At 44.5% G+C, this 21,179-nt stretch overlaps 2 protein-coding genes across 16 annotated transcripts in view; one reads left to right on the top strand and one right to left on the bottom strand.

The window, feature by feature from the left end:
* Positions 1-9,006, top strand: part of NUMB (NUMB endocytic adaptor protein) — a 92,195-nt gene extending 83,189 nt beyond the window's left edge. For 10 of the 13 annotated variants that reach the window (XM_090141050.1, XM_090141049.1, XM_031593591.2 and 7 more), the window contains 5 exons: positions 551-752; positions 2,624-2,923; positions 4,614-4,763; positions 5,610-5,753; positions 7,079-9,006. In XM_090141050.1, the coding sequence (XP_089997176.1) occupies positions 551-752; positions 2,624-2,923; positions 4,614-4,763; positions 5,610-5,753; positions 7,079-7,785 (1,503 nt within the window). In that variant the 3' untranslated portion in view covers positions 7,786-9,006. The remainder of the gene's footprint in view (positions 1-550; positions 753-2,623; positions 2,924-4,613; positions 4,764-5,609; positions 5,754-7,078) is intronic. The other 3 variants (XM_090141057.1, XM_031593594.2, XM_031593596.2) reach the window with 1 other exon arrangement.
* Positions 9,007-9,099: 93 nt separating this feature from the next.
* The window catches only part of PAPLN (papilin, proteoglycan like sulfated glycoprotein), a 49,073-nt gene continuing 36,993 nt past the window's right edge, over positions 9,100-21,179 (bottom strand). For all 3 annotated transcript variants that reach the window (XM_090141035.1, XM_090141034.1, XM_031593597.2), the window contains 9 exons: positions 20,323-20,977; positions 19,452-19,589; positions 18,486-18,613; positions 17,436-17,574; positions 15,878-16,015; positions 15,375-15,502; positions 14,748-14,856; positions 13,234-13,409; positions 9,100-12,842 (listed from right to left, as the gene is read on the bottom strand). In XM_090141035.1, coding sequence (XP_089997161.1) covers positions 12,667-12,842; positions 13,234-13,409; positions 14,748-14,856; positions 15,375-15,502; positions 15,878-16,015; positions 17,436-17,574; positions 18,486-18,613; positions 19,452-19,589; positions 20,323-20,977 — 1,787 coding nt within the window. In that variant the 3' untranslated portion in view covers positions 9,100-12,666. The remainder of the gene's footprint in view (positions 12,843-13,233; positions 13,410-14,747; positions 14,857-15,374; positions 15,503-15,877; positions 16,016-17,435; positions 17,575-18,485; positions 18,614-19,451; positions 19,590-20,322; positions 20,978-21,179) is intronic.

Raw genomic sequence — 21,179 nt, forward strand, 5'->3', positions numbered from 1 at the left:
CCTTACTGCAGTCATTGGGCAGTGGATCCTTTTGACCTCACTCATTAATAGTGGAAGTGCCTTCTGGAAAGCACTCAATACTGATTTTTTGCGTTTGGTCAGAGCCATTAAGAGGTATTAGTGGTCAGCTCTGCTTTTAAATTTCACATTTGCACACAACAGTGTTGTCTTCCTGCACGTTCTCTTCCATTTGAGAATAGCACTGATCTGTCCCTCAGGACTTAAACCTGCTAAGATGGCTCCACAAGTACTATTTTTCTGCAGAACGCATCTAGAGGCGAGGAGGGATCAGTGCAGGTACGTTATCACACTGCTATCATAGTAGCAGCTAAGCTAAACAGTCTTTCATTTCTGGGAAGCCTTCATGCTTGTGCACTGGTAGTTGTGACCCTTTATACGTCAGGTGTAGTTTTAGAGCTACACAAGGTGGCCAATTACAGTAGTTCTTTTTAATGTCTTAATTAGAGTCCTCTTGTAAAGGTGTGATCAGTTTGCAGTGTTGAAGTACATCTGTTCCAGTCACCACATGATGCAGTGTTGTCTTGTGCAGGGGGAAAGGTTGAGTCATGCCGTGGGCTGTGCGTTCGCAGCGTGCCTGGAGCGAAAGCAGAAGCGAGAGAAGGAGTGTGGAGTCACTGCCACCTTTGATGCCAGCAGAACCACATTCACTAGAGAGGGGTCATTCAGGGTCACTACAGCTACTGAACAAGCAGAAAGAGAGGAAGTTATGAGACAGATGCCGGATGCTAAAGGTAAGGGGTGCAACTTACACAGTCGTCCCCAGTGAGCAGAACCAGCACTGGGATTGACGTGGAGCCCCAGCAGGGATTGCAGCTTAACATCCATCCAAAATTCCCTCTCTTTAACCTTGTTATGTACAAATCATATTTCCAGACGCCTGTTATTTCACAAGATGAAAAATGCTCCCAGATTCACTTGTAGGGTAATCTTCCCATAAGAAAAGGTGCAAGGGGCTTTATGTGTGAAAGCAGCTGGACAGAGCTGCTCCTGCTCTGTTGTGTCAGTCTGCTTGATGGCAGAGAACATCATGGGCACTGTACTAAAAGGAAAGGCCTTATTAGAAACACGTTACTAAAAATGTAAGCAGATTGCCAAACTTTAAGCAGTCCTTTCTGTAGTCTAAGATTATTGTAAATAAAAAGAAAATTGTGTGATTTTTTTAAAAAGCAATGTAATCTTATTTTGGTTTTTAAGGCAGGTTACAGAGTTTACATTAGTTACGTTGCAGGAGGGAAGAAGAGGGCAATCTGTGCTTTCTAAAAATGGAAAAAACAACACAAACCACCAGAAGCCACCTTACATTCAAAAATGGTAACTGGGTGATTGGAGAGGAATGGGTTTTACTACTTAGTCGTTTAAAACTTGGAAGTGTTCTCAAATTCAGTTGAAAGTAGAACTTCTTACCCAGATTTTGTTAAGTGATAGAGATAGCATTGTACAACTAGCAAAAAGATAAGTGTTATAAATATTACCCATAGCTCTCTTTACAGTGCAGTTGGACTTTTCTTTCAGAGGGTTCCAAAGCAAGTTTTGTTCTGCCACTCTTGCAAAACTTTAATCTTCGTTTTCATCATCCATCTGCTTGTTCCCATACGTTAGTTTTAGAATGTGTTAAATGAAGCTTAAACACAACGCCTTTGTTACTTGAGGGCATGAGTCAAAGTCTTGACTCAATGAAGGTGTGTGAAATCCTTTCCAAGGAAGACTGATTAGAAAAGTTTCACTTGAACGAGCAGCTGCAGCTCATGGGTACTGAAGCTTGCAAGATAACATGATTAGTTCCTCTGACGGTTCCAGCTCCTTCAAAATGCCTACTGTGACTCTTCGTTTTCCAGACTTCTACTTATTCTGTTGATGCATCAACCAAAAAATAGTCACTGTTTTTTGTATGAAGTTTGGAAAGTCTTCAGAATGCGGCTGGTGCCCAGCAAGGCCTGTCAGCTCAGTGTCTGGCTCTGCCTTGCAGCACGCTTCCATCTCTGCAGTGCTTTCCCTGGAGTTGCTGGGGAGCTGCTGTTTGAGTGCTGAATGCTGCCTAACCTATTAAGCTCTCACTCTGGCCTGCTGGAGCTTGTGTGGGCTGTTTGGCTGCCACTGCTGCTTCTGCAGGGATGGGGGGGGACAAGGACTTTTAAAGAATGTCCTAAAGCTGCTCTATTCCCTGCAGCTGCTCAACTGTACTGCACTCATTAACTGAGAACAGTCAGTAGTAGTATTTTGGCCTTGATCTGTTTTTATAGTTATATGGGAGGAAAATAAAGGTCGCACACAGTACACTTTTCAGTCTTAATCATAAATGAATTGCGGGTGTTTCCAGAGCAGTGTTCTCAGAAACTGTGAGAAAAGCTACATACATAAGGCCATCATTTCTAGGAAGCAGCTGGCCTTCGCAAGCTGTGCTTTGGGGGTTGGGTGTATGTAAAGTGGTGTGTGTGGTGAAGACTATGAAAGGAGAAGATTTTTCTGAAATGGCATTAGAAACCTTTTTGCCAGAATAGTACTGGTTATGCAGCTTCTCTTTACAGAACAAACAGGAGTAAGGGGCAGGCAGTTGAAAATACGTTGCTTTAGTCTTCTAACCTCACCCTGTTTTCTCCAACAGCTGAAACAGAAGTGAAGACAGCAGCAGCAGGTGCTGCCCCAACTACTACTGCCCCCTCTCCTGGCTCACCAGCTTCTCCTACTGCTGAAGTCACTGCCTCTGTGGAGAAGGAAATGAGCAACCCCCACGCTATCCCACGGAGGCACGCCCCTATAGAACAGCTTGCCAGGCAAGGCTCTTTCAGGGGCTTCCCCGCCCTTAGTCAAAAGATGTCTCCTTTTAAGCGCCAGCTGTCCTTGCGAATAAATGAACTGCCTTCAACAGTGCAAAGGAAGACGGATTTCCCCATGAAAAACTCAGGTAAAACCAAATGGTGAAACATTATCTTAAGTTGTATCTTTCTCCTTTTCTTGTCTGTGGCTTCCAATAACACAGTATTTTATAGTAAATTCTACTTCTGGAATATGCAAGAATTTCAAATGCACTATTCATAAGCAGAGGATAATCAGCTATAATAATTTTCTGAAATACTGGAACAGAGCTTGAAGTGTGCAGGAACAAGTGGTCATGTAACAGTGGGTACTGCTTTTCCTTCTGAGTCACTGATCCAATTTCTCTGCTTAATGCCAGGGCATCTAGAGAGTCAAGGCGTTACCAGCAGGCTGTGGGATCACTTGACATTTTTCTGCAGTCTGCGCTTCTGCCCTTCTGAATTCTTCTCTTTGAGAGGAATGAAACTACTTTTCACCTTTCGTTAAAGGAAACGTTACTGTTTGGGCAGTACAACTGTCTGTATCAGTAATGAGTGGTATGGTTTTCAGATGACAGAGTTGTGGTTTTGTAGTCATCCCAAAATAAACATCTGGGATGATCAGTACCTTGAGTATCATTCTAGAATCCCTTTAGCTAGGTTATCCTGCAGGACAGATGTACTCTCACGTGGCAGCAGAGCAAGTTTTAGGATTCTGAGTTTCAAAATTCAGATCTCTGTGGCAAAGAAGAAAACAACAAAAATACCTGATCTGATTGATCTTAGAATACTTGTTTAGTGACCGGTGCGTTAAGACCAGCACTGAGTTTATCAGTTTAACAGTAACAGTGCACTGCTCACTGGAGTTCGGCTGGCTGAGCACAAACAGTCTGAATTCTTCCTGACTCAGAGCATTTGCTGCATGTTGGTGTGTAGCCTGCTGTCATGCTGCAGGTGCTGTATTGGAATATTCCTCAAATAATCAATTTTTGGGAATGTCCCCTCCTTAAATTTTCCATATTGTCCTTGCTGTATCCAGCCATCCTATGGTTTTAATACTGTATACTGCTTAATTATGTCTGCCCAAGCCAGTTCACTGCAAAGAGGAACTGATGATCAGTGTTTTTGAAGAGCAGTGCTATTAGAAATAACGAGAACATCTGGTCGGTCAGTAGTCGTACTCCAGACGGTACTTTCTGTGCACTGTGCTGATACTTGGCTTACAGCCTGGTGTCCATTTCACTCTGTTTTTCATAATTTTAACACGGGAGTTAGGGCTTTCAGCTGCCACTGACCTGCAGCTAGCAACGTTCTGACTCCGGGCTTAACTTGCTGCTCTGTAGAGCTGGCAACGTGTTTATCCTTCATCTGGTTCCTGTGAAAGTATGTTGTTGGAAGAGTTTAACCCAGCCTAAGTATTTTCATTTCTCAAAATGCCAAATATTAGTGCCAAATCCTTCATATTTTTAGCACTTAATACAGAAAGATTTAGAACTCTGTTAAAGCTATAGAAAAACCTTTTATTTTCTGAACTAAACGTTCTCTTGCATTAACACAGAGAAGCAGCAAAAACCAACTTGAAATTTGGAACACTGATCTCTTACACTCTTGACTAAGTCACAAAATGCACTAATGGCTTTATATTTGTTTTTACTGTCAGGTCTTAAGCACCCAACTTAAAGACCAAACCATAAAAGCTGTCATGCACATCAGCAGTAGGAACACCTAAGAGATAGATAAATTATATTTCAATTTCTCCATGCCTTAAGCTTCATTTAACCAATTTTGTTGGCATTGCAGTCCCAGAGGTGGAAGGGGAAGTGGACAGCATTAGTGCCCTGTGCTCACAGATCACCAGTGCGTTCAGCACGCCGTCGGAGGACCCTTTCTCTTCAGCACCCATGACAAAACCTGTGACAGTGGTTGCCCCACAGTCTCCTGCCTTTCAAGGTCTGTGATTTCTTTGCTTGCTGTGGTTGTGCTGGATGAGGCTTGAGTGCACATAATGTTGCTTTCCAGTAACACATGGCCTTAATTTCTTGTGTAAGTCTTGTATCAGTATTTTGGAGTAATGCATCTTGTTTTATTCATCCCGTCTGTTTAGTTTTTATGTGGTTTTGTTTTTAACAAGAAGTTCACGCACCTACCACACGATAGTTACCTGTAAATGGGACTGGCTTTGAGGTCATGGCTATTTTAGCCAGTCTGCCACCTCCGCTGCAAAAATCTGAACAGTGGTGTGTCACAGGAACCAAATCCTGCAAGGGAGATTTTGTGCCACCTGATCACCATTTTTCACACAAACTCCTGAATAAGATGTGGAGATGCAAACTGTAGCACTCTTGGTAGCCTCTAATCTTCATTCCACCGATGCAGTTTTATGCAAGTAGTGTGGAAAAAGAACCTCTCCTTGTTAAATGTAGTGATTATTTTGCATCCAAAATCTGGTGTTCTTTGGAATCTAAATTTAATCACTCTGTAACTTCCTTCTGGTGAGCCATATCTCTTGGCTATAAAAACCCAACAAATTTAACTTTAGTTATCAGCGCTGACGATCTCATCAACTAAATAAAAATCCACCATCCCACAAATGTTAACAAGAGTTGGCTTGGTGAAATGGAATTTATGTGCCTCATCAACTGTCAGTCCAATTTGGCTAATTTACGCAAACTGCTGTCATGTGGAAGTGTTTAAAATTGTTGTATGTTAATGGTTATGACATGGCCCACTAATACTCCAGTCATGTGCATGCCTTGCATGAATTAATTGCACTGATGTTGTCTGCTCCCATTTTAGTTAATGGCACTGCCTCAGCCTTCTGTGTGCTTGCTGCTAAACCATCCCAAGCTGCTGTAGTGTCCACAGCTATGCCAGTTCGTGAAACCAATCCCTGGGCTCATGCTCCTGCTGCTAATACTGGAGCTGCAGCCATGGTCTCTGGTAAGACTGGAAGTAGATCCTGTTGCTTTGAGAGCTTGGATCAAAAGCATAATTGAGCTCCTGAGACGCCTGTGTGTGCCGCTTGATGAAAAGGGGAAGGAACAGGAACAAAAGCTGGAAGTAGTAGCCTTTTGCACAAGTGGATGGAGGGAAGCTATGAACTCGTAGGTTCTGGGTCTATCAGGTAGACGGTTTCTTATTTTGGCAGGGCTTTAGAAAAGCTGATGCTTTAAAAGGAAGCTATCTTATTTTCACTAAAATAGCACGTGCTTGAGGGTGAAGGGATCTGTACATGGACCGCCAAATGATTTTTGTGCATTGTTTCCAGTCAGAGATTATGTTTGGTACTTAAAAGCTTTAGAAATTGATTTCTTGTGTCTAATAAGTTTTAGTTTGTCGCTCCAGTTGTCTTTCATTCATATCCAATGCGAGGTAGTAATTTACCACTGTAAAAATAACGGAGAACTGACAGTTTTAACTAGTTGAGACAGGCCAAAGGAAGAGTACTGAGCAGTTGTTCACTTCCTCAAAACACTGAATAACTGCTTTTCTCATTACATTGAAGAGTTGGTGAGGTCCTATAGGAGGGAAAGAGAGTTTAAAACCACAGGGAGAAAGAAGACTAATTCAGCTAATGGATGATGGCTTTGAAAGGGGGAGAGGAATGGAAACTATGCCTTTTTTTTTTTTCACTGAAGATAAATGAGTTTAAATAGAGCTGTATTTGTAACAGCAAACTCTAAATTGTTAGAAGTTGAGGATTGCAAGAATTCGAAAGGGTTATCAGCCTGAGTTATAGTTTGAGACAGAAAAATGAATGTTGCCTTGAACTTCTTGTACCATTACATGGCAGTACTATAAAAGGGTAAAGCCTTAATTTAGGAAATAAATAAGGAAAACAAACCTTAAAAACAGTTTTTTAAAGATTAATGTTCTAACAATCCACCATTCCTGAGCTGTGTGTTCAGAAACTGATACTCCCATGTTAGAAGAGTTAGAGACTAGATTATTGCCACTGAGCAATAACGGCCTGCCCTAATATCTCAAATGCCTGCCATTGAAAAACAAACAAGAAAACAAATCAAATGCCCACAAAACAAAAATCTGCTCTTTAGCGATGAAACTTTTCCATCCCTTCTTGACCAACATCTATCTTCCCTTAAACAGAGCAGTACACTGGATGCAAAAAGGTGCTTCTGCTATTAGTAGTGTCTCAGCTGTGGAGGGAAGAGGCCTGGCTGCTGTTGTGCATCCTCCGGTCTGTCTCACTGATAAAAGGGTGAGGAGCGGAACCACTGATGACTTCCCTGTGCTTTCCTCCCCAGGCACCGAATGGAACAGCAGCACCCCAGGCACAGCCTCACCAAGTCTCTTCCAGGGAAATCACAGACGTACTCCCTCAGAGGCAGACCGCTGGTTGGAAGAGGTCTCAAAGACTGTCCGTGCCCAGCAGCAGCCAGCCCCAGCCGCACAGCCGCCGCTGCAGCCCCCTCCGGCCGCTTCCCAGGCAGCAGCCGCCTACCCCGTGAGCACCTTCATTGCGCCTCAGCCTGTGCCGGTTGGCGTGGTGCCGCCCATGCAGCCACCCTTTATTCCAGCTCAGCCCTACGCCGTAGCAAATGGGATGACCTACGCGGCGGCCCCAAGCGTACCTGTGGTGGGAATCACGCCTTCCCAGATGGTAGCCAACGTCTTCGGCACGGCGAGCCACGCTCCGGCTGCCCATCCGCACCAGTCGCCCAGCCTCGTCAAACAGCAGACGTTCCCTCAGTACGAGGCCGGCAGCGCTACGGCCAGCCCTTTCTTCAACCCGCCTGCGCAGCACAACGGCTCTGCGGCTTTCAATGGCGTTGACGGTGGCAAATGGGCTGCAGAGGACAAGCACCCCCAACCTCCCGCGGCCGCCCCGCAGGTAGACCCGTTTGAAGCACAGTGGGCAGCACTGGAGAGCAAGGCAAAGCAGCGCACGAATCCCTCCCCGACCAACCCCTTCTCGAGTGATTTACAGAAGACATTTGAGATTGAACTTTAAGCGGCCCCGTAGGCGGTGAATAACTTGTACATTAGGCTAGAGGGATAAAGGGAGCAGAGGGGACTGTTTCTCATCCATTTGCTTTGATAATCCCAAAGGTCCCTTCAAATGAAAATGGGTTAGAAAGAGGGAGCAATGATGGGGAGGATATAAATGTATACAGAATTTCACGTGCAGTTCTCAAAATGAACCCTGGAGCCACCTCGGTCTGCATTCCCTCTTCACTTGGAAAGCTGGAAGTCACACAGCAGAGCTGGGCGCCCGGTCCTGCAGAAGCATCATGTATCTCAGAAAGGATGGGAGACCTCAGACCTGCGACCTTCCAAGGCCCCGTGAGTCCTGGACATTCCCCCCCAGGGAAGAAGCAGGGTTGGGGTGGGGGAAGTAAGGAGGGAGGTTGTCACCTGCTTAGCAGAAGCCAGGTCTGTGAAAAAAGTTGGGCTTCCATTTTGAGTAAAAAAGTGAATATTATATGTAAAGACTAAAGTAAAGCCAAAATCTTTATTTTTATGCATTTAGAATATTTTAAATAGTGGATATTAAAAGATGTATGAGTTGTAAGTAATCTTGCCAAAGGTTTAAAAAAAAAAGGGGGGGGTGAATGTAAGAAATTGTACATAAGATTGATTTATCTCCAATTCTTATTGTAAGTAACGTTGGGGGGTGGAAAAAGGGGCCCTAGCTTGTTCTTGTATCTGTTCATTGTAAGTAGCATATTGCAACAACAATCACAACCAATAAGTCATTATATTGTAGTTTTAAATAATGAAAATTTAAGAACAGTATTGTCATGGTCTGAAAACCATGGGGAAAATTAACTGTTTTTTTATTGGAATCAAGCTACATATTATATATAGTACATTTTTTTTTCTTCCATGTATTGCTGCAGTTTTCTTGTCTTAATCTATTGGTTCTAACACTACTGTGACAAACTTACTGTAACCATATCTAACATCCTGGGGCTGCCTAGGAACCCATTTTTTGTTTGTCTGTCAATAGATCTTAGAGGTTTTTTTAACTTTTGTTTTTATTTTTTCCATGGATTTGTGAAACCTTGTGGTAAGGCTGCAGCTGGTCCAGGTTCTGCCTCTGGTGACTTGTGAAATCCATCTCATTTTAACTTTACTTTTAAACTTTGGCCTTACAAGCAAATGTAAGTTATATATATTTGTACTGATGATTTATAATCTGCTTTAACAGAAATAAATGTTGGTGGTAGAAGCACTGTCTGTGAAAGGCTTTATTTCCCCTCTCCCCATTTGATTTTCAGAATTTGCCCTTCTGGCTCAAGGTATTTTAATGCTTCTCATTTTGTACCCCACATTATGTTACCTTGAACTTTAAGACTGAACTTGCAAATATCCATTTGACCCATAGCTATTTAAAGCTCTGCAAAGGGGAGTTTTATGGAAAATACTGGTTTCTGGGTTGGCAACACTGAATTTTCTAACATTGAACATTTACAAAGATGAAAACACAAACATTCAAAAACAGGTGAAAGGAATACTCACTTGGGTTTTCTTTTCCTTTGCTATTAAAAAGGAGTGAGGATCCTAAGAGCTGCCCAGGATGACACCATATTTTCACTCCTTTCTGTTCTCCTAGGAAGCTGATACCCATCCTATCAAGTGTGGTTGGTTTTTACTGCATGCTTACTTACATGAAGTAGTGTTAGACATATTGAAAAATACCAAGAAGTCAGACTTTGTAACCTGAAAGGAGAGAAATGCTGCCTTGCATTGGCCCTAGCATTTGAGCTTGCCAGCAGTTTCCATTTCCAGGCAAGTACAGAGGTGGGCTAAAAAATGGGGGCTTTTTTCTTTACTGGTTCTTTCTTACCTTAAGCATACCTGTGGAGTACAGCACCAACAGTAATCCCCAGCATACTCTATGGTATTGGAGTTGGTATCTGTGCTTATTTGACTTTCAGAAAGCTAGCAAATAGTTAGTCGCACAAGCTGAGAGATCTAACATTGGTTGGTTTGTGGTTTTTGTGGGTTTTTTTTCGTTTCTCCCACTAGTTCCTCAGTCTGTCAGAGCTGCACCCAGAGATCAGATGGAAATAGCTACACCCTTCCTCTGACTGGAAGATAAGGGTAAAGGGGATAGAGATGACCTTTGTTTAGAGAAGAAAACCACTATCTTGATTCTCAAATCAAATAATATAAACATTTGATTAGGACGTTAAGTGATACTACACAGAAAAAAATTCTCTCCTTGCTGAATAGGAAAATACAAATGCACTGCTTTAGTTAACTAACTGTTAGAGCCATGGCACATATTTAAAGCAACAAACTGTCTTCAGATCCCGTCCTTATTACCATGGTAACACATCTGAAAGGAGGTCAGGTAATAAATGAGAGAAAAAAAAATAAGAAAGTTCCTTCAGTGTTAAAGTCCAGTCAGTCAGAACACAGGTGCCCACTACAGCTCTCACCAGGTTGGAGACAGAGCTCCCTGACCGTGCTGTGTCTAATCATATGGCCTAAATGAAAGCTGACTGCATTATTAGAAAACAAGGCCCCTGCAACAAAGAAAGGGAGGATATTACAGAAGTAACAGCTCATTCTGGGAGAAAGGCATCGTCAGGCACCATCCACTTGGAACCGCCTTCCTGAGGGGGCTCAGAGCCCCTTGCTGCCCTCTGTGCCTGCCACACAGGACTGGAATTTACACAGCCTCTCATCAGTCCATGGTCTCAAAAGGCAGTCATACCATATTGTAAAATATCCTGTACCAAAAAACAAAAATGTGCCATTCTGCAAATTTATGTACAAACACAATTAGATTATCTCAGGCATTCGGTCCTTATGTAGTCAATGAGTGCAACTTCATAATCTCTAACTGTAACATTCTGTGACTTATAGCAGAGGAAGCTTTTCCTAAATACCAAATTAAAGAGTCTTTTGCTGCAAAATGAGGCTGTCTTTCCTAGCAAGCAGAATCCATCACTGACCTCAAAAAACAAAAACAAACAAAAAAAAAGCTTTTTAACTGTCTGTAACCTCTTGCTCCTTTACTGGACTGCTTTTAGACTATTCAGTTTGTTCAGATCTTAAAGCACTGAGTGCAGTACTGAAGCCACACCTGTGCTAAGAGAGGGCAATCATTAGGTTGGTAATTCTTATTTTTAGATGCAGCTGAACTGATTTACTGGATTTAGAGTTCAGACCAGCTTTAGGCTGCCAAGCCTGGGGATTTACACCCACATTTTACTGCTGCCCTGAGTGCTGGTTCTGGACTGAAGGAGAGGAAAGTGGTGTGATCACAGTCCAGAATTAGCTTCCTTCCATAGAAGCCTTAAATTAGAGAAGCAGAAGTAGGAAAAAAAAAAAAACACAAAAACACAACACAACCTAAAAACAACACACTAAAAAAAAAAAATCTGTTGCAAAAAATAGCCCTTACTACCCACCTGCAAACATCAACATCAGCACTACATATCAGTGTACCAGCAAAGAAGTATAGCTACATCTATACATCCAGTAAATGGTGCTAATTAATACCAGCAACCCACCCAAGACTCAGAAGGTAGTGCAGAATGAGGCTTCTTCTAGGGCGAGTGCTATGGAGAAAGAATATTGAGGCTGTAGAAAAAAAATGGTTTTACTTGGAAGGTCTAATTCTGTTTTGAGTTACTGAAGATGCCATGTGCCTTTGCTGGGACAACAAACCATCCTATACTTACCATCTTCCACACACACATATCTTAATTCCTGGGGATTTCTCTTCCAGTGCCTCATGCATGCTATTTGCCACTCTGTGTTCAGTCTTAGTTCAGACAGGAGGGATGCTTTTCAACTGTAACTGCTTTGCCTCTGTATCTGGAAATCCCTATTTGTTAGCACATAACAGCAAGAATCAGCCTAGGCCACATGCAGACCCGAGTGTTTCTGGAGCTTACTGACAACACAGCAGATCATTGGGAAATTTATTCTAGCAGGACAAGTATCCCTACACCTATTTACTTATGTATATTACTCTCCTCTCCAAGTTCATACCCGGCACAGTGCTACCAAAAGCCCATATTTGCATTAAATTCAACAGCACGATTCTGGCTCTGGAAAAAACCAAACTAACTTCATAATACTTGCCAGAGATATTGATATTTAATCTGCATCATCTCAGAACATACTATAGTGTTATTATGTTAATGATCCCTACCATTCAGAAAAGGCTAAACATATTCTTCCATTTTGTCCAAAGCTTTCTGTGGAGTGTTGCTTCTGCATTTCAATCCAGAGCTGAATACATTCAAGTGGAAACCAAACTGACCCAAAAATAAATTCTGTTTAGGAGCACTGTAATAAAACAGCTACAGTACGTAGCTGCAGTAGGTGACATCACAGCTGCATCTCTAGATGCAATCCTACAGCACCTGAATGCTGATTTTAAACGCACCAAGCTGTTTGTCATGGTCAGATTCCTTTGCATTTAGAGGCAGCGTGCTCCTCAGCATTATAAATGTTCCTCAGTCATTAGTCCTTTTGTTAAGATAGTTCAGGCCCATCTTAAGACACTTCAGCCTATGGTGCTTTTTTGAGCTACTGTCTTTTTCTTATATGAAGAATCTTTCATACTGGTTATCTGCCCTCTCTAAAATCATTTAGAGAGAGTATTCCCAGTGCTACCTCCTTCTGCGAAAAGCAGCAACTACCATTACATGGAGAGATGGATGAGCTATTGCAAGGCATACAGGAGTCAGAGGAAAGAAGTTTGCAATAAACCTGAGGATGGTGGTTCTCCCACCTTCTGGCAATTACACCCTACACCATTAAATCCGCCCTCTTGAGCTCCCAGAACAGTTTCATGCAGTAGAAGGACAGAGTTCAAAATTCTTGTCTTGTCACCTGCTGTTCCACACGGCCTTGGTGGTGTCTGTCACCCACTGCGATGAGGAGGGCTGGCGAGCGGTTGGTAGCGAGAGCAGCTGGCACAGCAGAAGCTGGCATAGTACTCGTTACTGCAGAGCTGGGCCTGCACGATCAGGCCACAGTTGGCGAGGTGCGGCTGGTCCACGCATTCTCTGCTCAGGTCCACAACGTGATTCACACTTGCTGCAGCCAAGTAAAAGGTAAAGCCAGCTGAAAACACGGCCAGGGCTTGCTCCCAGGTTTATCTTCCCCTCCCTAGAACCACAGCAGGTTCCCGTTTTCTCCATCCTTCCAATTCTAAGGAGGATTGTTTTATTACAGGCAAATCAAGGACCAGAGAGAGAAACTGACAACTCTGGTTAGATAAAGAAAGAGAAGGCAGTTTCTGGGACTGATTCCCAGTGCCTTGGTGGGGGGCCGTTTCCACCACCCTGCTCTCACACCCACCCAGAGGCTCCTGCTGCTCCCCAAAGCCCAAGACTGGTGGTGGATGGGCGCACGATGGGCAGCCTTCCAGTAACGGCCAAGAGGCAGCTCTGTGCCAGGAGAAGTGGGGAGGACAAGTTGTACTCACTGCTGGGCCTGCTCCTCAACACTTTCACCTCTGTGCTGGCACTGACAGAGTTGCTGCTGCTGTAGGCGCTGCACGTGTAAGATCCCTCGTCAGCCAACTGGACGTTGCTTATAGTCAGGCTTCCATCCTGGGACAGGTGGATACGGTGGCCATCTGCCCTCACCGGGACTCCATTTCTGTAACGAGAAGTGTTTTGTATCACTGCTCCCACTCCTGGTCACTAAAGGAGCTCTTTGTGCTCTTTGGAAACCGATGCTCTGTGAAAAGGGTCAATTAGTACAAACTCAGCACAAAGCAAGAAGTCTTATTTTGCCTGGCTCTACAATTATGTAGGAATATGAACCTGAGCAATTCTACATCCATTAGTCTACTGCCACTGTGGGAGGTAGCTAGCTGTGTGCTCTGTGTATGGTCTTTGTCCTTTCCAGTATGACACATTTTTGAGGTTTGAGGAACTAAAAGAAAAGCCACAGTGACTTTTCCTCTCTCCAGGTTGTGGTCTGGCAGCCTTGTTTGGCTGGCATTAGTAGCTTACGCACATTGCCTGATGAACATATGGGGTAGTGAGCAATGTAACCTTTTTCCCTTAAAAGCCTGTTTAAAAAAATGTTAAAATATCAGCAAGAATGCAACCATTCTGTTCTTCCTGGAATACTCTGTGCACGGCCAGAAAACTGCCTGAATTATGAACTTCTAGTTACCAAGGAAAGTAAACTTTGTTCACTGAAAAGAGTTTCATTCATAGCCTGATACTTCAACCATTTTGTTGACTCAAATACCAAACTTTCATATGGAAGAATAGCTCTCTTTGTGAGATGGCCCGCTTCAGTCCAACCCCTTGGATCACAGGGATTGAAACAATTGCCAAACCATGTTTACGGATCTTTTGCAAGAAAGCTCCAAAATTGAACTGATTATTTTCAAATGGGGGAAAAAAAAACAAAAACACACCAAATCCACTACATACTTGGACAAATTTGGTTTAACTATTAAAATATCACGAGAAGAAGACAAGTCTTCTCTTACTGTTACCAAAACAGTGTGAATTGCCATTCACTCCCATCTGGCAATAAAGGGAGAGAATTGTCATAGCACGAATCTGAGAGAATAGATGCTGTTATTGTAGAGGCTAAAATGTTTGCTAGGGTTAGTCACAGAGAGTTTTCTAAAGACCAATTATAAGTCATCTTCCAGTTACTCACTTTGATTTTTGGTATTTTATTGTCATTTGCTTGCTAGCATGGAGCTCCTCTGAGCTCTATGAAATCTTACCTTAAAGTTTGCCTCTCTACTCATTTGACTGAAATGCAAACTCGGTGACCACTGCCCATCGAGATTTTGCTGAAGATTTCTGGTTGACATTAGGTGGATTAGGAAAGGTTAGATGATGCCATCTGGAGCTGCGAACCACAGCTCTCTCCCTTGCCTAGTAGGCATCCTGCATTACGATTTGGAGGATAAGTGATGAGGTTCAAGAAGAGACGAGAGAAAAGTTTCATCTTGCTTTTGCTCACCTTGACCACCTTATATTCACATTGTTGCCAGTCACTGTACAATGAAGTTGAGCAGTTTCTCCTTCAGATACCTTGATGCTTGGCAGAAGACCAGTAATCCTCAACCCTCCTAAACCAGAAGGTAAACAGTTACCAGCAAGAATACAGTGCTATGCTGCCCCAGGAAGGAAAAGCTTCTAGGCCTTGAACCAGCATGTTTGGAACTACTGTAGGATATATGACATTCCCTGTAGCAGTAGCTAAGGGCTTTAGCCCAAGCCAGGGCAAGAAATGGAGATTTCAAAGAGATTTTTTCCTCCAATTAGACAAACACAGTACATCATAGGCAAAGAAGAACTGCCTCTTTATTGCCTCCTGCTACTACCATACGTGTTCCATGCCAGAAATGAAGCCCAAGAGCCACTCTCATACTAGCAGTCCCACCTCAGCTGTCTAGAGCACCATGACCTACTGATACATGAGAATACCATTGGGAAAACTGACTCAGTCTCCCCTTACTCACAAGCTGCCTGTTAAACGTTAGGTATGAAGTTAAGAGGCATGGCCAGAGGAGAAACCCACTCCGTCCAGCCCTTCCTGTTTCACACTTGTGTGCACAGACATGCAACACGGCCACCCGCCTGGTACCTAGAGGTCGGAGCAGGACCTGGCGCTGGTCCTGGTCACGTCCATTCGAGGCGATGCAGGTAAAGAAGCCGGCGTCCTCAGAGCTAACCCGGCTGATCACCAGGGCCCCGTCTGACTGCTGTCTGTGTCTGATGGACAAAACCACAAATCCCCTCAGCTTGTGTTTGAGCCATGATACAATTCCAATCACCAGAAATGAATCTGTCTTACACACAACTTTGCAGTAACACTAAGCAAAGGTATGGCAGCAGCTCAGTTCAATTCACAACACAGCCTCTGGTCTGTAGACTCTGGATCACAGCTCTTTATCTGAGAGCTTGAAGTCCAGGCTCTGACCTGTGACTAGGGCAGTAGGACGGCATTGTCTGGCCCTGACAAATGAAACCGCCGAGCACAAAGCACAACAGTCCCTCTCTGCACTGGCCAGCAACGATGTTCCCTCAGAATGGGGCTCTCCTCCCCACAGCCTGCTGCAGGAATAGTAAAGCCAGCTGGGAGCTCACCTGGGAGGGGAGATGGGCCGCCCATCTTTCTGCCACTCAATGGTGAGAGTTGGAGATGCTTCCACTGTGCAGGGCAGTCTGACTCTCTCCCCAACTTTGGCCTCCACTACTGAGGGCTCGCTCTTGTCCATTCTCAACCTGCAAAGTCCACAAGCACAACAATGCAGCAACCTCCTTGTTCAGTATCTGACCTTCAGCACAAGGCCTTCTTAATCACAAGCCTTCTTTTTTGCCTCCAATGGGAAAGGGCGGTCTCCGTGCTCCCATCAGAATTTGCCATTAACAACATTCACTCTCCTCAGAAAAAAAAGCAGCCTTTATCAAATCCTGCTACAGATCAGCACAGCGTGGTGCTGCACTCCTGCCAGACAACTTAACCCTTCAGAGACAGCAATTCAGAGCATCTCTGTTACTTATAACACCCCTCTGGCTAAAACCCTAAGGAAGTGTCAGCAACATAAATACACAGCAAACGGCCTGGAGAACGGGGCACCAAGTAAGCTTCTCTCAAGGTGCAGATAGCAAATACTTTTTTGGGGTGTGAAGAGTCCACTGGAATCACCAGCCTGACTGCATGCAAGGGTATCCACTGCACACTGCAGAAAGGCTGGGCATGGGCTCTCACATCATCCATCCTCTTGTGCTCTTTGCTTTCTTCTGACTACTGATAAACACCATTTCAGAAGGGAACTAAACCATGATGTTCCCAGAGGCAAAGAAAACATCATCTCCCCCACCCCCATTCTCTGACCTGAATTCTTGATCTCAAAAAACAAAACCAAAGAGCCTTAATTCAGTGCTTTTATAATTCAATGAAACACTTCTTTCTGCTTTTAGGCAAAAGCAGCTAAGGGGGTTGCCGGGGATTCAGCATATTGGCTGGATTTTAGGCTGCAAACTCAAAAGAAGAGAGATCAGATCATATCCCGTTTAGTCTAGAGCCCCAGTGTTCTGCATTTAAAATGAAAATAACTTTTAACCTTTTATTTCTGCAAGGCCTAGAAGCACCAGAGAAATATGCAAGAAACTACAGAGTATGCCAAGCAGTACATGAAAAGATAGCTTGGAGTCGAACTGTTTTGTTCACAAAATACTTAAAATACACTGTCAGAGGCTAAAATATCCTACAGGTTGTTTTGTTATTTATTTATTTTTAATATATATACGTACGTCTGTTTTGTAGTAATTAAGCAGTTCCCTCTTGCTTTGCTTTTTTCCAGAATGGGTTTCTCTTTCTGACTACACTAACTTGAACAGCTAAGGACAGTCCCCCCAGCATTTTTGTATTTGTCTGAACCTGGATGCTTTGTTGTCAGCCTCCCTGGACATATTTGCTAAGGATATGCCTCTTTCAAGGGACCCTTGGGAGAACAGCAGACAGCTTGCAACTGGGATTTTTGCCGGCTCCTATTGTCAGCAGTTCAGTATTCCTCGCCTCCCAACCATGCCCAGAACAGCTGATCCAGGACCTTTCCAATCTTCAGTTTTTCTACATGAAGAGATGCCATATGGTTCATCAGCTGGGCATAGTGGACAAACTGTTGCTGTATGAACTTACCTATATGTGAATTGCTGATGCACAGAGGAACCGGCTGCCTGTACAACCTTTCCGCCTCTGGGTAGCTCTCGGTGCTGCTGATTTTCCTTGTGAAGGACCTGACCTCTCTCACCCTCTGCCAGAACAGCACTCTGGTACTCTATTCAAAATAAAATGCCATATGTGAATAAAAAGACCGTTCTTACTGTGACCTCTTGCATAGGGCTTTCTGTGAGCTTGGGAGAGCTCGCTGAACTGGAGCCAAAGAACCCTTCAGCCATCTGTTTTCTGACTGATGCAGTAAGCCTGTGCTGCCGACTAATGAGAGTCACAGACCTGCAGGCAAGCAATTTTAGACTCTTTTCTCTCCTCCGTTATTGAATATGTTGCAGTATTCCTTAGGCCACGCTGCCTTCTGCCCCCCATGCCATTGCTGTGACAAGGTACATCTCACAGACTTGAGGCCACCAAGAGTGGTTTGCTGGCCCATCTTTTTAGACTGATCTTTTGTATTTTTTCTGGATTTGCGTCTTAAATATGGCATGTTTTTTGAAACAGGGAATAATTTGTTACCTAGGTGGTCTTATTTGGCCAAAACACAAACATGAACAGCTATGTAATCCAGTCACACCATACTATGAGATTGAGGGTACAGGAAACCCCTTCTCTGGAGCCTTCTGCCTGGGACCAGAAGGCAGCTGACGGCTCTCAGAGAGGACAACATGCTTGCTATGCTGGAAATGGTACAGGTTACAGATGGGCAATAATTCCAGGTACGAGGTGGCACTGCGGGTGGGAAGTGCTTTAGGGTAAGGGCTTTATCATAATGTAACACCAGAAGAAGCCCTATTACCTCCACACTCTCTTGGTTCCTGCACTGCAGAGGAGATCTGCTGCTATAACTTGCCCTAGGAACAGCACTGCCATGGGGTAAAGGCAATGCTGCTTGCACAGTGTGGCAGCAGAGGAATTTTGCCCCTGTTGTCAGTATCAGTTAATGAGCAGCGCTGAGCTACCTCTTTTGTAAAAGAGGTAGTAGAAGATATATGATGTAAGTGGAAGATGAATTACCTATGATCTGTAACTGAATCTGCCGCCGTCTCTCTGTCCTCCCATCAGAAATGAAGCATGTGTAAGTCCCAGCATCCTCCAGCTTGACGTGGCTGATAACTAAAGAGCTGTCAGACTGGTAGGTGTGCCTACAACAGGAGTAGGAATCAACTGCCTCTGCCTGGCCAAGGACAGCAACTGGCCGGGGCAGAGTGGCCCTTCCTGCTGATGTTACGTAAACCACCACCATGAAGTGCCCTCCCCAGCTTAGAAAAAAACAAAACCCTGTTGACCACAGCAGGGTCACAGGCAGCGGAAATAACCGCAACAAAGAAAGGAGGTCAGGAACAGAGAGGAATGGGAAAACAGGGAACTGCTTTCAACAACCCTCTCCCATGAGAAGGCAAACTGCCCTTCCAGGCAGGAGCCTGAGCCCCAGCAGTCATTCGCAAACAGAAAAGCAGAACTGAGCTTTTCTCAACAACTGCAATTTTTGTAACAAAAACTGACTCTCTGGATCCAAACTGTTGCAGGAAACAGACTTCCCATGAAAAAATAGGCTTTAAAAATAATTTTAAAAGCATTACATCTTAGATGGCAGTGCCAGAAACTTCTAGCCAGGGGAACTCCTGACATACTTGGCCACGGGCTTCATCCTGGACTAGTTAAGTAGTGTTTCAGGCAAAATCCTACACAGCCAACATTCTTTCCCACCGATTTGGGGCAGCACTCATTCTGACCCGTAAGACTATCTGGTGCCTCAATACAGTTGTAGGGTATACCTGTTTCTGCTGTCTATAGATCAGGTGGATAGCTCATTTTCAGGGGTGTTCCTAGTTTAATACATGGGCTTGTTTATTTATTAATCCTTTTTATCCCCTCCAAAGAATGTTACCAATGAGATTAGAAAGAAAGTGGACAAGCATAATTGGCACTCTGCTCAGCAAGGACCATGAACTGCTTTGTAATGAAGGGAGTCGAGCTTACCTGTCAGAGGAAACTGGCCGGCCATCCTTCAGCCACTCCACCCTGGAGAAGGGGGACATGCTTGCCTTGCAGACCAGTTGAATGTTTTGTCCCTTGTCTGCTGTCACAAGAGAGGGCTTGGCTTCCTCCAGAATGGCTCTGAAAGAGAAAGGGATTCCAGAGACCCCTCAGCTGCTCTTCTCTCCTTAGGATCTTCCAATGTGACTATAGACAACCACAGTGTAAAGCAGGACTAGCTGCCCATTTAGCTCTGAGCAGAGGCAGCATGCAATACAGCAAGTCTTCTCCTGCACAGCAAAGGCTGGTCTGGATAGACTGAGCACTACAAGCAATCCACCAGGTGTCAAGGAGACAGCCATAGCTATGTAACTCTCTCTTCTGAGAACTAGGCTCAGCTCAGCAGATTGACAGAGACACAGACCCAGACATATCTAGCTCTACACAACCTCGATTTTCACTGTGACACTCTCTAGATCCTGACCCAAACTGCATTTTAAAGACTTTCCCAGAACAACTCACTCCTTCTCTGTGCAGCACTGAGATAAATGCTGCGAAGCCAGAGTCAGGTAAATTTACTGGTCAGAATGAGCAAACCACCTACGGATTTTCATTTACAGTATGCCTCTCAAAAGAGGGCCTCAGCATCCTGCATTCTTTTCATGCTTCTTCCAGTGCTGTCAGCATAATGAAAGTGCAAGGAATGAGAAACCAGTTAACTCCAAGGCCTGGATAATATGATCTACCAAAGCCAATATATAGCCAATCTGTCACAGGGTCAGCTGGGCTGGGCCTATGTTTCCACTGCAGAGGAAGCTGCACTGATGCTTCACAATGAGCAGACTGAAATGACCAAAAAATAAAATAAAATCACCTGTGCAGATTCTGTGCTGGGAAGGAATCTGCAGACACCTGGTGCCCAAAGCTTTCGATCACAGAAGCATCTGTTCCAGACTCCTTATGCCACTGCTTGCCTTCATGTGGCAGCACCTGTTGGCCACTGCTACTCTGCTTTTGGGAGGGCCCAGGCACTGCTGTTTCCCTTGTCAAGTGCAGCTGGCTCAGGCTTTTCAATCTACTTTGCTGGGCGCCCCATTGCTGGCTCTCCATCACACCAGACCTTCGTGAAGCTTCTGGCAGCACCTGCCTTCTCCAGTAGTTCTCTCCATGTCTGCCCTGTGTGGGGTGTGAAGCCCCGTAGGATCTTCCTTCTTGGCCATGACTTGAAGACTCTCTTGGCAGGGGCTGCTGCTTACCCTGAGCAGTGCCCATATGAAAACGAGAGCCAGTATCCTGCTGTCGCAGGGCGCCTGTGCCAGAAGAGGGCTGGTGCTCCAAGGGACTAATCCCCACAGAGCTATGACACACTCTCATGCATTCCTCCTCTGAGGCAAAGCTGTTTTTATTGCCGTGGCAGCCGCCATACCAAAACCGGTTGCACTTGCCAACAACAGTCACAAAGTACCAGCGAGTGGTCCAGTTCGCACAGGGGCCGTGAGCACTGGGCAGCAGGCACATGACAGGATATGCTGCCAGAAAGAACAGAACAGAAGGGCATGTGAGGGTCATGAAACACAAAGGTCTGAGTGCTTCAAGCCACCTGCCTAAATGATGGGCCTTGCAGGCAGTGTTGGTAGAAAGGTGGGACGCCTGAGTTTTGCACCCAGCTGTTCTGAAATAGGACAGCTGCTCTGATGTTTCCCTCCATCTTAGTTTTCCCACTAGCAGAAA

Source organism: Phasianus colchicus, chromosome 5 (genome assembly GCF_987193195.1).
Source record: "Phasianus colchicus chromosome 5, bPhaCol1.hap1.1, whole genome shotgun sequence".
NCBI lineage: Eukaryota > Metazoa > Chordata > Aves > Galliformes > Phasianidae > Phasianus > Phasianus colchicus.